Source organism: Pleurotus ostreatus (genome assembly GCF_014466165.1).
Source record: "Pleurotus ostreatus strain PC9 chromosome Unknown scaffold_7, whole genome shotgun sequence".
Lineage (NCBI taxonomy): Eukaryota > Fungi > Basidiomycota > Agaricomycetes > Agaricales > Pleurotaceae > Pleurotus > Pleurotus ostreatus.
In genome coordinates, this window is record NW_023503162.1 from 1,705,358 (window position 1) to 1,722,226 (window position 16,869).

At 50.9% G+C, this 16,869-nt stretch overlaps 6 protein-coding genes across 6 annotated transcripts; 1 reads left to right on the forward strand and 5 right to left on the reverse strand.

Annotated features, from left to right (window-relative positions):
• Nucleotides 1-553: 553 nt before the first annotated feature.
• On the reverse strand, nt 554-1,078 carry PC9H_009804 (uncharacterized protein; the record flags this gene model as incomplete). Its single annotated transcript, XM_036779302.1, has 1 exon — nt 554-1,078. The coding sequence occupies one exon, from the start codon at nt 1,076-1,078 to the stop codon at nt 554-556; it is 525 nt and encodes a 174-aa protein (XP_036628691.1).
• Nucleotides 1,079-1,892: 814 nt separating this feature from the next.
• Nucleotides 1,893-3,301, reverse strand: PC9H_009805 (uncharacterized protein; the record flags this gene model as incomplete). The annotated part of the gene is made up of 4 exons (XM_036779303.1): nt 1,893-2,019; nt 2,084-2,759; nt 2,826-2,969; nt 3,052-3,301. 4 exons carry the CDS (start codon nt 3,299-3,301, stop codon nt 1,893-1,895), a joined length of 1,197 nt encoding a protein of 398 aa, XP_036628692.1.
• A 267-nt stretch (nt 3,302-3,568) lies between these two features.
• PC9H_009806 (uncharacterized protein) lies at nt 3,569-5,825 on the reverse strand (the record flags this gene model as incomplete). The annotated part of the gene is made up of 2 exons (XM_036779304.1): nt 3,569-4,340; nt 4,402-5,825. 2 exons carry the CDS (start codon nt 5,823-5,825, stop codon nt 3,569-3,571), a joined length of 2,196 nt encoding a protein of 731 aa, XP_036628693.1.
• Nucleotides 5,826-7,910: 2,085 nt separating this feature from the next.
• PC9H_009807 (uncharacterized protein) lies at nt 7,911-9,537 on the forward strand (the record flags this gene model as incomplete). Its single annotated transcript, XM_036779305.1, has 4 exons — nt 7,911-8,170; nt 8,223-8,306; nt 8,355-8,816; nt 8,871-9,537. The coding sequence occupies 4 exons, from the start codon at nt 7,911-7,913 to the stop codon at nt 9,535-9,537; spliced, it is 1,473 nt and encodes a 490-aa protein (XP_036628694.1).
• Nucleotides 9,538-11,978: 2,441 nt separating this feature from the next.
• Nucleotides 11,979-13,770, reverse strand: PC9H_009808 (uncharacterized protein; the record flags this gene model as incomplete). Its single annotated transcript, XM_036779306.1, has 8 exons — nt 11,979-12,127; nt 12,304-12,652; nt 12,703-12,886; nt 12,942-12,998; nt 13,054-13,112; nt 13,171-13,427; nt 13,479-13,594; nt 13,643-13,770. The coding sequence occupies 8 exons, from the start codon at nt 13,768-13,770 to the stop codon at nt 11,979-11,981; spliced, it is 1,299 nt and encodes a 432-aa protein (XP_036628695.1).
• A 782-nt stretch (nt 13,771-14,552) lies between these two features.
• Nucleotides 14,553-16,247, reverse strand: PC9H_009809 (uncharacterized protein; the record flags this gene model as incomplete). The annotated part of the gene is made up of 5 exons (XM_036779307.1): nt 14,553-15,072; nt 15,131-15,214; nt 15,273-15,764; nt 15,826-15,897; nt 15,976-16,247. 5 exons carry the CDS (start codon nt 16,245-16,247, stop codon nt 14,553-14,555), a joined length of 1,440 nt encoding a protein of 479 aa, XP_036628696.1.
• Nucleotides 16,248-16,869: the final 622 nt, after the last annotated feature.

Genomic DNA, 16,869 nt, shown 5'->3' on the forward strand with positions numbered 1-16,869 from the left:
CGGTGTTTCATGTCCAGGATCATTGCATCGACGCAGGCGCACCCCTTGCCAAGAAAAACGAGTGGCACTGCCAAAGAATATAACGGGGAAATAGATATCCGAACTAGGAAGGAAGTGATTACGATACTACCCATGTCCGGTACACGCGCTTTTGCGATTGCTATGACTGAAACAAATTGAAAGCTAGTGAAAGCACTGGCTGTATGGCGGGAGGCGCATCAAACCGGACTTATTTGTTAGCAAATTGGCCAAGTGCGTTTCGCAAGCTTGAAAGAAAAATGTCGGAATTTAGTAGTTCATTTATGAGCAATGAATATATTACAGACTTCCTCCGAAGCAGAAACACGAGGTACGGGGGAGGATGTACACAATGCTTTGTGTTATATATATGAGTTGCTTATATAGTGGAGGAAGGTGCTAATGGTGAGAAGTACTGAAACTTTGGACCTGAAGATATATTGCGCCGAGAAAACAATTTGCGTGGGTAAAGCCAGACAAGTACAAGGAGGGCAAGAGAGGCTGAAGGGGAAGCTACCGGGAGTCTCCACAGGATTTAATCGTGAAGAGGAACCTGTTGAGCTCTCGCGATCGCCGTCTGGACGACAGCGGGGCTAAAGATCCTTGCCATAACCGCTTGGTTCAGAACCTCGATGCACCAGTCCTGGCAGTTCCATCGACCGTCCGGAACTCTGACCTGCGTGGTATTAGCAATCGCCTCCAGTTTAAGGCGGGCATCTTTCTCCAAGATTGCCAAAGGCACACGGACGAGCCTCTGCAGCTCATGGCTTTCTACAGCCCCAGTGAGCACTCCCCAGTTCGTCAGGTGAGGAACCCCGGGGTCTTGTCGCAGATGGCAGCGTCGGTGAGCTTCATGACCCGAAAGTGTAGTCCCTACATGCCAGGCCAGCATCCAGTGAGAGTCCTTGGGGGTGTTTGCGGCTCCAGTTCGGGAGCGTCGAGCAGCGGGATCGACCATGAGGAAGACTTGGAGCGCCTGCGCCGGGTCTTTGACAGTCCAGTCACCACTGGGCGCATAGGCACCTTGGGGACGACCGTAGGAGGGTAGATAGGCTGCCATGGACTGATGATCATAAGCGATATGAAGGGATGGATAGGGCTTGGTGAACTCACTGATAAGCTTGAAGAGATGAACTTGCTTTCGATGTCGAGGAGCTGAATTCTGCATTCCCTGGATGCCCTCGCAGAGATTATATAGACCTTGGGCTGATGTGGCCAAAATGTGTGGCCCACGAAATTAACAACCCACCCATCTACTACCACTTAGGACAATGGGTGGCGAGAGGCGCAATTGCCAGTTTTGACGAATATTGCAGTGGCCAAAATACATCGTCCACCCCAATCTTCAGGGAAGTGAATGAGGGCATGTCTATTCCCCAGATCCAACGACGGTCAAATAAGGCAACTAAAGTACAGTATCGATTAGATAGAGAAGGCTTCATAGGCGTTGAAAGTACTTACGAGAAACCTATAGAAGAAAATAGTAATAACCATCCTGACCGACACCGAAATTCATTACGTATAGGCCCTCCCGTCTTACATTAGTGTCACACCGGCGTCTGTGCTTAATTAGCAAACGATGTGACAATGCATACAATCCCTTGGGTGCCATTCACATGCCACGAAACACAATGGGTGACTGGAAGTGCATTGCCAGTTCTGGTAAATATCTCAGTGGCCAGAATATACCGTGCAGAGTGAACGGTCCAACCATCAGGGGCGAGGTCGAGGAGCAAGTCCTTTCGGAAAATCCAACGGCAGTCAAATAAGGCAACTAAAGTATAACATCGATTAAATCACAATCTCTGGTATTCGGTCAATACTAAAGGCGAAGTCAAGGCGTATGAGTGACTCACAAACGGCATGTAGGTAAATCAATAACCATTGCCATTGGCACCCATATGTATCCTTGCTTCATGTACGGGGAGTGACCCTTCCCGCCTCATGTCAACACCAGCATCTGGAGGCGGGATCGGTTGAATGAACTTTTCAGCTTCCGGCCTACGGGGCAAATGAAAGCTGTTATTGGCAAGATTTAAATAACAAGCAGAGAAATTATCCCTACCCTCCAAGCGCTCTGAGCACATCATCCACCAGCCTCTCCTTGTCCCCAGTTAACCTACTCATCTCAATCTCTGCGTTCGCCAGCTCTGCCGCCAATTCTTCCTGTTGATCGCGGGCATACTTATACTTCGCTTTGGTTAACAAGTACAAAACCTGATACGGCGTACGTCCCATGATAGTATCTGTCGCTTCGTCATATTGGTCGACAAATCGCTGAGGTAGGAGATCGAAGACGGATGGAGGGGAAGGCGGGCGAATATTAGATTGAGCGGAGGAGAAAGGGGGAGGGGGAGAATTACGCGTGAACATCGAACCATGTTTTGGCTGCGGTTGGGCAAAAGATGTGCCGTTGGTTGTATTGCCGTTGCCTTTCGACCCAAAGTAGTTCCCCGCCTCTCCTTCCTGCAGCGCTGCACTATCCAATTCTGACGGCGTGTGTGGTTCGACTTTGAACTGACTGAAACCAGACGCTGCGTCGGGTGGTTGGTGTCGAGACCACCGTTGGCTACCTTCATGGTTGGGCGTATCCGGCGGTCGGGCTGACGAATTCACGTCCTCTCCGCCATTTCGTTTGCGCTTGCGTGATGCTCCACGCCCAGGGGCTGGCGGCGAGATATTGTGTTGCAAACGCATGTGCTTAGCTAGTGCATCGGATCGCGTGAAGGATTTATCGCATTCTAGAAATTGAAAAGAAGGTCGTCGGATACACCGCTGCTGCCGCGCTCAAATAAACTCAACGTTACCTGGTAAACTGCAGATGAAAGGTTTCTCGCCAGTGTGCGACCGAATATGCGATATAAGGGCAAACCTGGAGGTCTGCGCTAATCCCCGCCGCGTACAGGATGCCCATTCGCAAGAGTAGCTCGATTTGTGGACTCCGATGTGGTCTATCAGGAATGGTAAGCAAAATTGAGTGGCTTCCAGGACACCGTGACAATACACGCGATTCAGCATAGAGACAGACCTCACCGTTGTGGATATGATCGATGAGTGTTGGCAGGTGGGTGTACACCTTGCCGCAGCCATCCCACTCACATGTAACGCTGTCCTCTACGATGGGTGGCTCGTCCCCTGGATGCGACGAATCGGGGGAATTTGGACGTGAGATAGACGGTAGGGGGCCATTCGTCTGTCCAGCATACGATGGCGAGTCATACTCTGAATCTGAGAGTGGAGAGGCCGTTGCAGGGGAGGAGCCTCGTTCACTCATGTCGGCCATCGTCGTCGTTCGCGTTAGAGTTTTGGGCGCTTGTCAGTGCTCAAGCTCACAGGTGTAAAGGGGTAACAAAACATCGAGGCTTGGGTGATAATATTCTACACCACGTAAGTAACCGAAATAAAAGTATATACTACATTTTGAACACCCTGGCCGCATACATGTTATGGTGATAATTTGAATACACCAGCCGAAATACAATTATGTAGAATATAATACCCCAGATATGAAGTCGTGAAGGTCGTAAAATGAATCATACCGGACGGAAGATTAAACTGCTCGTCCTAGGATTGTAGGTTGTAGAAGTTCCTCGTCCTTGGGTGGAACCTCGGGAGCACCATCGTCCCCGCTTGCCGACGGGATCTGGGGATTGATGTCGGGGAGGGAAGTCTCCGACCCTACGAAAGGCTGGCATGCCCTAGCCACGGATTCCACGACTGCTTGTGTTCCATTTTGAAGCACCTCGACGTGGCCGGTGGAACATTTCTCCTGTTCGGTATCGGCAGATAGTTCTCCGTCCATGCACTCCAATTTAGCGTCCCCGTTAGCTTCTGCCTCCGGCTGCACATCTGCTACTTCGACGGCAGATCGCGGGTCGTCAGGAAGATCCTTATCCTTGAACGGTTCTAGCGCTTCCGCAACGACAACGGCGTCGTGCAATTCTTCTCGCCTAATATCAACAACCGGAGATTCTATCGTGCTTTGGTACACAGCTCCACCACACGGTGCAGCATCGGGGAATGCAACGGCCGCATTGATGGATTCGACGGGACGAGGAGGAAGCGAACGTCTGTTGATCGAATGCGAGAAGGACGATGACATCGACGGCCTGGAGACTGTAGCGGTCGAAGGGCGAACATCCATGCTCGCGCGAGCCATAGCAATCTCCTTGGGGCTCCCAAGACACGAGGTGGGTGCTACGTCCAATTCAGGGACATAAGTCTCCTGGGCGGGAACGCTAACTCCCAACGTCTCTAGGATGTTGATGACTGGGACGTGTCCTCGGGTGGATTGCATCCGGTGGGCGTACGTACATGTATTTCTGTTATAAGAGGACGTGTTGGTCAGAGATTGGTTCGAGTCGGAATTGGCATATACCTTACCCTGGACCCAAGACGAATTCACCTCCCAATCGATTAGTGTCCCCTCCCTTCTCCCAGAGAGGTAGCCCAACCTTCAGCGCCCTGAACACGACAGCCGCGAACCCTCCCACAGCACCCCTCTTTGCGTACTCTGTTGGCTCACCCCTCCTTCTCTCCCTCTTCGTCCCCTTCTCAACGACGCCCATCCGCAACGCATCGTACACCTTCGAGCTCGGATCCGAGAATACCTCGAATGAATTCGAAATATTCAGCATCTGCTTATACTTCGCAATCATACTCGGGGCGCCATTTCCGATGATCACCAATCGCATACCAGATATCGCGAGAAGATCTGGGTCGACCGAGCGATTCAGCTGAGAGATGTAGTCCTGGCAATTAGGACACCAGAAATGACGGATGAATATGACTATAGTTCGCTGTGCAGCGAAGATCGAGGAGAAGGGGACGCGGACGCCGCTTTGGGCAACAACGCTGAGTGCGCCGGCGCGTTCGAGCTGAGCTGAAGAGGGTAGAGCCCACTCGGCGGCGTTGCCATGTCTCTCCGTCGTAGAAACAGGGGAATCAGAAGCAAGCGGCACAGAGTATCCGGACGTCGATGAAGAGGGTGGGTCGTAGGAAGTCGAAGACTCCGAGGGGGAAGATACGTGGACATAAGATGAAGACGCGGAAGGGGGCACAATAACGTTCACGAGGGGTGAGAACGAAGTTCTGCGCTTGTTCTCGCGAACAGAAGGCGGGTTAGGTTTATTATAGAAGAAATCAGCCTCAGAGCTTGCTGAAGATTCGGCCGTCCGCGGTCGCCGTTTGGAGGAGAACAGAAGCGTAGAATTCGCTTTAAGTTGACGCTTGGTCGGGGACGGAGGTTGGTTCAGCGGCGAAAGGCTTGGGACTTTAGTTAGTCTGGTGGGAACAGTGTCTGCCGTCTGCGGTCTATCTGTTTGCCTCCGTGGGGCTATGAATTGCGAGATACGACCGCGATAGTGTACAGGGAGATACTCGAGTTCGCTTTCGGTACCGCTGCTGTCGTCTTGAACGAGACTAGGGGGCTGAGGCGTCGCAGGGAGGATATCTGGCTCGAGGATGAAGGACTGTTGGTGCCAGAAATCATATGGTGAAGAAGACGCCGTGTGAAACGCAGTGACCGATTGTGAACGTGTACGGTAATGACCTTCGCGTGCTGGCGTCGCGTTCAATGGCCTGGCACCGAAATGCTCTGCTGTCGAGTATATACCGAGCACTGGTGGATGGAAGCTGTCCTGGCTGTTGCACTGCAACGGCGTCCCAGAGCTTTTACTTCTAAGCACTGAGAGGGGTGCGAAGGGATCACATGGATCTGGAGCAGGATACCGTTCATTCAAGTCAATTGACGGGGCTGGTTTTCGTTTGATGCGAGGTTGACGAGGTGTAGAGAGGGCTGAGGACATGATGGGGGTGGGGGTCCAAGGGGACAGCTGGCTCACCAGGCTGGTTCCAGTACTTGAGTATGTTTCGAGACACGACCCTTCACGCGGGGGGTTTATCAAGCACGTACCATGCGTTCTCCAGTCTGTCCTTATGAATGTGGCATACGAAGCAAAGTTTGGCTGGTGCACGTGTGCATCGTGGTTGCCAGTTGCGTCCTAGTGATTTTGAGTAAACCAAAGCTAGAGTCAGTGCTAGTGCCTGGTAGTTCGACCGCCGTTACGGAAGATCCACGTAGAGCGAGGAGCCGATCCATCGATGTCGCCCGCTGAGGACTGAAGCGAGTTGTAGGTAGCAGATAGCCAGAAGCTTCGATAGTAGAGTTGGTCTGAACGGGAGCATTGTTTATCAGGATGGTAGCATGCGGTCAAGGATGAAATGAGAAGTGTGATTTCCAGAGGTTGCGTGACTGACATTGTCAATGACATGAAGAACTCAGTCACGGGCGCTTCTTCTAGCTCTAAGGCAACGGAACATTAACAGACCGTTTCAACACCATCCCTCGTTGTCACGACCGCGCAAGAACTTTGCAAGATAGCTTGCATTGGCGGTAGCTTGGCGCACCGATGTCCAGCAGTTATGTCGACATTTATTAGGGATGCATATCAAAGGTTGGCGAATCAAGCTGAAAACTGGGATACGGCTGGTGGGGACTTGGCAGTGGGACCCAGGCAAAGGGAATATTGTGGTGTCGACTTGCAGTTAATAGCATGCTGGTTGTCAACAAGTTGCCTCGAACGAAATGACGGCAACGAGGAGGGAAGAATAGTTCCAAACGAGGCGGAAGAACGCAGCCTGCATCGATACGCACTACTCATCTTGTATTATTACTCTGAGGGACGAAGGAACTGTACGTGGTGCCCACCTTGGTTCGGCGACCCAACGCCTCTTGCTCCGACTGCCATTCCACTCTAGAAATCCTACCATCTGAGTGATTTAATTGATACAAACCACTGCAGTGACTTAGCACCCGAAGCGACAGGCTGCGACTTACCAAACACCAATCTCATTAATACGGGCATATAGGCGTGTCAGACATGGTGGAAAGGCTGGGCACCCCACTACACAATAGATATCGCGTACGTGTGAGGAATAGATTGTGAAGAACCATAGTATTGAACTGGCTTGAGAGATAGACGTTGGTGACACAGAGAGAGGGTGGTGAAGGACGGATCCAATCGACGGGCGCTTACCTATATTCTATAACTTCAAGTTCTTGTTCGCTGTTCGCTGATGCTGGCAAACACTTCTCACAGCGGCCACCATCTTCAAGCATCGCCAGGCTATTCTCCAATAAGGATACTCTTACCGCCCAGGTGGTGACTTGCGCGGCATGGCCATGCGAATGCCTTGAGCGTGGGGTATGTGGCATTTTTGCTCCGACACCGCCATGAATCGTTGACGGAGATTTGTTAAGGAACTGCGAACGTACAATGGATATACCTTTGCCAATGCAGCGCTCAATTGATGTTGCCAGCTAGGCACTCTGAGCGGCGACGCCGTGAGCGACATGCCCGACTGGGCGGCTCAGTTTCGACAAGGCCTCATCGGAAACTTTGTCGCCTCTGCATATACATTGTATTGTGAGGCCATGTTGTTTGACCGTATCACCGCACAGGACCAATGAATACCGGCAGTTAAGCTTTGGATGGGACAGTTCCAGCACAACGTAAGCGTTCAATGCAGTGCAATTGTTTGATCCCACTGATCTGCCTTCGATTACTTCAGGACCGCCTTCAAGTGTACCCGCGCTCACTGCTGAACGGTTCCGACTCCATTCACGGTCTCCAGCGGTGCCAAGGCTTGCGCTCACAAGATCTAACACCGGATTGGCCGGATGATATCCCCATTCCGCCTCAGAACTTCCTTATGCGTATTTTGTTGGACATTGCCTTCTCAACGTTGCTTCTTGGCAGTAGGGTGGCTTGAACCTATTGAAACGTCTTGGATCTCGGGCAACTACCTCTTATAAATGTCAGTCTCCGAGGGAGCGTTTACTACACCGATCTCCTTTTCTCGTCTTTCCTTTTCTCCTTTCTCTCTCTACGATGTTGTCTGTGTCGGCTGTACTCTACCTGACATCCATACTCTCCGGGGTCACACTAGCCACACCCTCAGCAAACCGTCGAGACTCTCATGAAATATGTACGCCAAACTTTGAGGCGGACGCCCCTTACGACTGGAATAACTCGGAGGCCGTTGGACTGCTGAATGGTGTGGCCGTGGGCTCAGCGCTCATCAAGAGATCTCCCGCTGCATTCTTCAAGTTCACGAAGATTTCGTCGACACCGCCCTCATTCACAGTCCAGTAAGTGCCACCTCTGATTAAATTTACATCTCGTGCTTAATCGCTACCCCAGTGCCTTTGATAATCCGGAATTAGCTGTCGGACTCAGCAGCAACAAGTCCCTCACCCTGACCTCTAGTCATGGCGACGAGTATGCGTGAGTCCCTTCACGCGTGTTCAACTGATATATATCGTTGCTGACAAGTCGTCAACTCAGTGATACCAAGTTCCTCATCGAATGTACTTTTTGCGGCAGTGCGGTCCAGGACAACTGCTTCATGAAGCTCGCCGAATATCCGGACCACTGCGTTCAAGTGGGCAACGCGAAGGATGCCGCTGGAAACCCGACAAGAGGCGGTTCGGGAGATCCGTTGTTCGTGACCTCGCCTTGTAGGAAGGACGACAGCCAGCGGTTCAACTATTTCAAGAAAGACCTTCCTCCTTCCCCGCCACCTACGCTGGAGACTCCCTCCACACCACCTTCGGGGCAAGTCGTTTGCAACCCCAACTTCGAGTTCGAGGGCGTACGTGTGGCGAACAGCGCCGTCAACTGGGGTGCTCCTGCTTTCGTCGACAACACGGATCTTCTGGCGGAGAGCGACTTCAACAAGCGTCTGGAGATTCGTTTCGAGCAAACTGGACATCCCAACCCGTACTATATCGCTAAGTGAGCACATCGCACTATCGTTTCAAGGCATGCGGACTGATTGTAGGTTCATAGGTCGTTGAACGGAAGTAACCTTGTGGTCGCTACCCGCGCCGTTAACGATAACTTGTACTTCATCCCTGCCGACGAGCAGAACGAGTACGTTCCCTTCCGCGTTTCATCGCTAACTTCTCCTAACACAGTTGTTGTTGTTAGCCGCACGAAGTTCCTAATCGAATGTGTCTCCGGATGCCAGGGTGCTGGCCAGGTCCCTCCGGGAAGTCTTTCTGCAGATGGGTGCACGATCAAGTCCCAGTTCAACGGCAAGTGCGTCCAAATTGGCAGCGGCCCACAAGCAGGTTCCAACGGCGACCGCATCTTCCTCAACAACTGCGACGCGACCGACAGCCAGCGCTTCAACTTCATCACCTCACCCTTCAAGAGAACCGGTATCGATGTGAACTTCAACTCCGACGTCGCGCCTTCCAGCGATGTCAAGGTGCACCTCGCTGGCAACGAAGACGGCGGTGAACTCGATGTGGACTTGAAGGAACTGATCAGGAACAGTTATATTGCGCTTGGGTTGCTCGCGGGTGTCTTGGTCGGCATGATCGTATTCGGTGTGATGATGCTCGCACGAGGATGCATGAAAGGCCGCGACTCGAAGCCCCGATATACCGTTGTAGCCGGCAAGAACGACGTCGAGGCATTCACGGCGCCTTCTGGTCGCTACAGCGACTAAAAGCATTTCATGATACTGCTTTGTCGATTATTTCATGGACTTTCATACTGTGGGCTCTCTATTAAGTTGTAGCAGTCGTGATATTTATAAATACCATTGATGGACTTGTTGCATAGTAATCGTTTACATTCTTTCTTAGCTCGGGCCCCCGTTGTCGTTGTTGGATATCCATTATCGTTTGGATAGCAAGATATCAACGTTATATCAACTCTCATCGGGTTGCAAGCCCCAAGTGACGGGCGCCCAACTCCTATTCTCCCTGTTGCTCCTCCTCGTACCGCCCAAGTCAAGTCCTGGTCTGTGCTCGTTACCCTCTCTTTAAATACGACGGTCGGACATCTAGAATCCTTACCACTCTGGCCTTTTGGCTTAGATCAAGTGTAGTATCTGTTCTTAATAGTTTAACCACTATTATGGGGGCACCGCCCCCATTCATTGGTTATCTTATTTTTGCCGCCCCTAGTCTCTGTGCTCTGCTTGCAACACGGTGGCTGCGATGACCTTGCTACTGCACTATCGGCTTGTGTCGTCAGGGGATTCCTTTTTCCCTCTCTTTTTGCTGTTGCATGCACCTCGCCAGTTGGTTGAGTGGTTGGCTGCAGCAAATAGAACTGGTTGATTGGAATTTTGTATTCGGCCTCACCTTCCTGTTTTTGGCATCATCGACACTGAGTAGATGGGGCGCCGCATGACTTGTTGCGCAGGATCAAGGTGATGTCGCAGTGCTAACATATTCGATAATCTCACGTACAATCACCACTTAGTTGGCTTTCCGCCCACAACAGATTAGGCTGACGAGAACGGGCCGAGCGCGAGCGTCGAGGACTTCACGCGCAAGTACCAATGCAAGTTATCATTATTCTATATCAAGTTCTATATGATCATATACGCGCAATGTGCTGCAATGTGTTTATCAATACGGTCCCGGTTGTGGCGTCTGTCGGCGTCCCTGTAAGCTTGATGTTGATCTTCACGCTCACCGTGCCGTATTTGTTGCCAACGACGATGCATTGCCAGTGTGTGAGTGCTTGCTCTCTGGACCGCTGTTACGGTTGATCTCATCTTCGTGTTTCGTCTGTGTAGGGTGCTACCGGCGCACTGATGCTACCATCGGTTATAGAGTAGGAGCAACACAATGCAGACTAGAGTCTTTACGCTTTCAAGGAATTGTTCGGGACCCATCGCGTCGCGCCTACTGGTCGGGCTCACGGGGTTGTTCTTCCGGAAGCTTGAAAGCGACGACTTTCCAAGTTAGGCAATTAGTATTTGCAACTCATTCAATATTGACCTACAAAGGCACTCTTACGAAGCTATCCGGTGGCTTCAACACCCAAGCAGCGTGTTCATTGACTTTCGTGGCCACACTACGATGGCGACTCTATCAAATCTGGCCTTATTTGCGATTAAATGCAACATCTGATGCAAATCTCAGTCAACCTCTTCGCTATTGGACTCCACACTCACTATAGATTAGTCCTTGTCGCTATTCAGCGTGTCCTACTTGCATAACTCCGGTCGTCCTCAAGGCATGCCTCCACGCATGGCAATCATGAATCCTGCTAACCTGTCCCTCTCGCCTATCGGTACCGCACTGGACCCAAGATGACCTCTCGTGATTCTCCCTGGATGATCTTTTAGGATATCGGTGTGACTAGTACTGGCCATCCTGCTCAACGACGTTGCCACCTCGTCCAAGATCACGATATTCAACAACCGCTATGACCGATGCCGTGGGGGCCGCCTCCGAAGGAATATCCATCCATGATCTAAGCTCCTCGAGTAATGACTTTAGCCGAACGCCAGGCTTCGGGTAAAATTGCGAATGCTGCCCCGGTTCGAGTTCCTGACGGGAAATGGAATTGCCAAGACTGGTGACTCGACATCTTCCAGCAAGCCATCAAGCACGGGCCCTTGTCTGCGTCTGAAGTCAAGGCTGCAACTGACCGCGTTTGAACTGTTCAACCTATTGCCGCTGAACGATGCCTCGAGTTGTATTTTGTAGGAAGGATCTCACGCTTGTATCTGTATCACTGTCATATATTTATCTGAATGCATATCAATCAGATAATGCCCACGTCCTGAACCCAGCAGACACTCTTTTGGCTTAATTATTCTGATTTGAAGTCGTCAGGCATATTGTGTCCACTCTAACTATGCGATGGAAGTCTTGAATGATGTACAGTTTCAGACGGTATGGAGAATTGAAGGGGTATATGGAGGAAAGGTTCGGGCGGTTACGCTTGAATATGGGCTAGGCGGAGGCTGCCCTCGCTCTCCGCTTTGCACGACATCGGGGGCCAATCCATTGCACTATAAACACCAACGGCATCATAACCAAGCAAAGGCCACCGAACAAAACATATGTCCATCCTGGCGTGAGTGCTCTCAGGATGATATCAACTACGCCGACCAATGCAGCCCCGAGGGAGCACCTAACGAGATTATTCTGGAATAGGCAGCTGGTCAGGGAGGTACGGCGTCGGAGGGTATGAAGGACGTACGCAAGCGGTTATAGATGAGCTCTGGCCAGGGAGGAGGTCAATAAACAGAGTTTGCGTCGTGTTCATTATCATGATACCGATGAGGCCAACTAAGCGTGAAGTTTGTGAGCGAGTCAAGATGACAAGAAAGGAGCTCGTGGTTCACTTAGGAATTGCAGTATCAACGGTCCGGCGAGTGAAACTCTCCGCTGTAAACACCAGCCATAGCCGGTGACACAACCAGCGTACAAAATGAGTAAATATGGAACGGTGCGAAGTCGAGCACGTTCGATGGGGAAGTTCTCATCCTTGGTGACCTCCATGATTATATTCTTCTTCTTACTCTCCGCCGCCGCTTCGTGATCTGTTGCAATGCCTGGCTGTGGTTGTTTTTCGTCCTCGGATTGCTGGATCATCGCCTTCTTGATGAGTTCCCTTTTGATGGCTTGATACTCCCTATCGAGGATTCGCCCCGTTGCAATGGCGCCAACGGCACAACCGCCTCCGATGGAAAGAAAGCACAGACCAATACGAGTCTGGTCAAGAAATGGATAGATGTCCGTGAAGAGCGAAGAAAGCGACGCGGTCACAACGGTGAACACAGCATAGAGAATTCCGTTAAATAGCAGGAGGGTCTGAAGGTGTTTGTCAGTGAAAATCAGCTGACCGGAGGACACGAGCTGACCAGTACGTCGGGATAGGTAAGTATACGTAGGGGATTCTTGAATTTGAAGATTATCTTTGGGTCTTCGTCGCTAGTGGGTTGTCCCGCTCTTTGGGCCGCGAGGATAGGCACGAGTGGCTGGTATATTTTGGGAGGCCGTATGCTACCGTTTCCCACCATAGCTCTGAGAGTCTCTGGAAGGAATCTTCGAGCGTGTGGAAATGAGATCCCCGAGTTCGCCAACAAGATTATGGACCTACAGCAGCAGAAATACAAAACAGCCAGCAGAGGCGATACAGAGGAACCAAAATATGGCCCTTGAGGGGAAGTCAGTACGGTTCACTGTGAACACATATACAATCTGTTCCATACCGCCATCCAAGGCCGTCTGCTAGAGCACCGCCGATAACTGGACCTATAGAGGGGCCAACCTACACGTTCACCGTTGGTTGAGCGACGATCGCCCTTTACCAAGGCAACGATAATTACCAGAGGCCCCAAGCTGTATATCCCGAAGAAGCCGCCTCGTTCGGCTGGTATGGCTATATCACCTATAACCCCTGCGCCTGTAGTCGTGGTACTGGCGGAGCCTGCAGCTTGAAGGCAGCGCAGCAACATCAGAAGCCAGTACGCAGAGGTAGGCACCAAAGCCAGGCCGATGCACGATCCACAGAGCACCGTGAGACATGCTAGGAATACTGGACGCCTCCCGTAGCTATCCGCAATCGGTCCCCAAAACATGGGAGCTATGTACACGCAATTTAGATTTATAGATACCGCGTGCTCGTAGCGCTCACCAACACCCTGGAGGACCAAGTACATGGTCACTGTTAAATTGATCAGTTCAGTCGATTTGTGGAAGGCATTGACGATGACTGGTATTGCAGGCAGGTAAATGTTCGCTGTCAAAGGACTTCACTATATTTTAATCACGGGACAATATCATTGCTATTTCGCGCACCTAAACAAGCCAGCAAACGAGATGATGGCTACAAGGAACCATTTCTCGCGAAGAGAATATACGCTATACGGCGCGTGGTCTTCTGCTTGCGGGGCTGCCCTGTGGGTGTTTCCCCCGGACGTCGACATAGATGGGACGGGAAAAGAACGTGTCTCTGCTCATCCTATATAAAATTATTGAACCTGTAAGCACCAATGACTCAGCAAACCGCGAGGTTCGATGGGAACGAGTCAACGACAGCTAGCCATGAGAGGTTCTGGTTATAAATAACCTTTATGGGCGCTTGATTGGACGAGGTTTGATCCAAGTGGCTGTGCCAGTCCCCGGCTGGCGTACGTAGTTCGTCGGCATCCAAATTTAGATACGCTTCACTTCAAAATATGCAGATGTAGCACGCAGAGCAATACGTTAATTGTATCCAGCGTCTCTTCCCTTTCTCCATGGTCCCTCATCATCCTCTCTTCTAACTGTAACAGTATCCTCATGTTTAGCCGTTCTCCACTAGCCCTCATCTTGCCTTGATTCAACCTCGACGTACCTTTAAGCCACATACTGCTCTGTATATAGCCATATATGTACACGATTTAATGGCTACTATGCCCCTAGGTGCCCCTAGTATGAGCCCCTAGACAGCGAGTTGTAGGCACTCGTCCACATAGCTGCATAGCATGCCGGTAAACACGCCCATACCTCTCGCCGAGGATGGGAGGCGTGGATTCATTGAGTCATTTCGACGAAAACCCAATGTTTAGGCGTCTCGCTGAAGACAGCCTCCAGCGCTCCGACGACGAGAACAATAGACTCAGATCAGGACGTGCGAGCAGTGAGCACACAAGCATAGGAATTACACCAATTAAATAGGTCCAATTACAAGTGTTCAGCCAAAAGCAAAACATGAGGCCGGATCCTTTCAGTCGCTGTACCGTGGTGCAACGAAAATGTCCGTATCACCTTTCCTAGAAACTGCTGCATAGCGCGGTTTTGAGTCCCGACCCTTCCCACACCCTCGCGCCAGCGCCAGCGCCCCCAGGACAATCAATGCCAGTAGAACACCAGCGAGTAGACCAAGGGCGATATAACTATTCCTTATCAACTCTTTCAAGTCGAGGTCGAGGTCTCCACCTTCTCCGCTACCAGCAAGATGGACTTTCGCATCAGTGGGAGCGAGATCCGAGTCTGCTGTTGCGACCTTGCGGCCAGTAGTTTTGAATGGGGAAGTAATGAAGTTGAATCGCTGACTGTCAGAGCCATCGCAGTTATTCAGGAAGATTCGGTCGCCTTGTGTCCCTGCTGTTGGCCCAGATCCAACTTGAACGCATCTCCCGTTGAATTGTGACTTGACCACGCAGCCGTCGGCGACAAAGCCACCAGGAGCGACCTGACTCCCGCCCGTGCACCCAGAAGCGCATTCGATGAGGAACTTCTTGCGACTAGGAGTTGTTACTACGTTAGAAGCTAGAACATCGCATACATAGAATCAGAACTCACTCGTTCTCTTCATCGATGGGGAGGAAGTATAGATTGTCGTTGGTCGCACGAGACGCGATAGCGAGGTTAGTGCCATTCAGAGATCTGAAATCGATGATTAGCTCTCCTGTTTCCGAATATAATCAGGGGAAGCGGTGCTTACTTTGCTATATAGTAGGGGTTAGGGTGACCAGTTTGTTCGAAGCGAATCTCCAATCGCTTATTGAAGTCCCTTTCGGCGATGAGGTCGGTATTATCGACGAAAGCGGCAGCTCCCCAGTTGACAGCACTATTTGCTACCCTCACGCCTTCGAAGTCGAATGTGGGGTTGCAGATACTAGGAGTTGGCTTTGGGACTGAGGAAGGCTTGATTTGACTCGGTGCCGAGTGTCCATTGTCGTGCTCCCAAGGAGATTTGGTTGAAGACGGAGAGCTAGCAGTGGTGCTGGTGGGTGTAACGCGTTTGAAGAAGTTGAACCTTTGGCTGTCTTCTCGTTTACATGGAGTCACTACAGTCAACGCTTCGCCGGTACTCCCTCGTTGAGGTCCCTTTCCTATTTGCACGCATTGGTCGGGCTTATCCGCAAGTCTCATGAAACAGTTGTCCTCAACAAAGCTTCCACAATCACCACAATCTATGATGAAGCGCGTGTTTCTAAATGGTGCAGAGTTGGGTGATTAGGCGTCACTACGATAGAGGGGAGAAAATCACGTACGTCTGGTCTTTGGTCAGGTAAAGCGAGGAATTTGCCCGAAGACCGACGAAGAGCTTGGGATCTTCAAACGCGCTATGAGATGTTTGAATTGTCGTAACAGCATGTATGGGTAAGTAATGCTCAAGTCCGTAAGTGAATGAATCTACACACGTGATAGAAAACGAAGTCGGCGACGACGAAGCGACTTTATGGAACTTGAAAAGGCCACGCTCTCGCGCCTTTATCAAGCCGGAACCGTCCTTTATGCCACTGGAAAACCCTACAGGTTCTGAGTTGTTCCAATCGAACGGATCGTCGGAAGAGAATCCGGGCGTGCAGCTGGAACTTTGTCGCTGCTGAAGGGGCTTTCCAAGTACAACCATACCCGATAGGAGGTATAGCGATGTGAGGTAGAGAACAGTTCGATTCTTGACGGAGGCCATTCGTTGTGAAGGAAATTGAAAGGTGAAGGACGGGGGAAAGAAAATGGTGAATGTATAGGGTGAGTGTTGGCATATACCGCGTTATATAGGTCATGGGACGGGCGGTCGATCCTTGGCTTAACACCTGAGGCGGTTCGCGCTTCATGGGCCCAACGGTCAACGGTGTTTCATGTCCAGGATCATTGCATCGACGCAGGCGCACCCCTTGCCAAGAAAAACGAGTGGCACTGCCAAAGAATATAACGGGGAAATAGATATCCGAACTAGGAAGGAAGTGATTACGATACTACCCATGTCCGGTACACGCGCTTTTGCGATTGCTATGACTGAAACAAATTGAAAGCTAGTGAAAGCACTGGCTGTATGGCGGGAGGCGCATCAAACCGGACTTATTTGTTAGCAAATTGGCCAAGTGCGTTTCGCAAGCTTGAAAGAAAAATGTCGGAATTTAGTAGTTCATTTATGAGCAATGAATATATTACAGACTTCCTCCGAAGCAGAAACACGAGGTACGGGGGAGGATGTACACAATGCTTTGTGTTATATATATGAGTTGCTTATATAGTGGAGGAAGGTGCTAATGGTGAGAAGTACTGAAACTTTGGACCTGAAGATATATTGC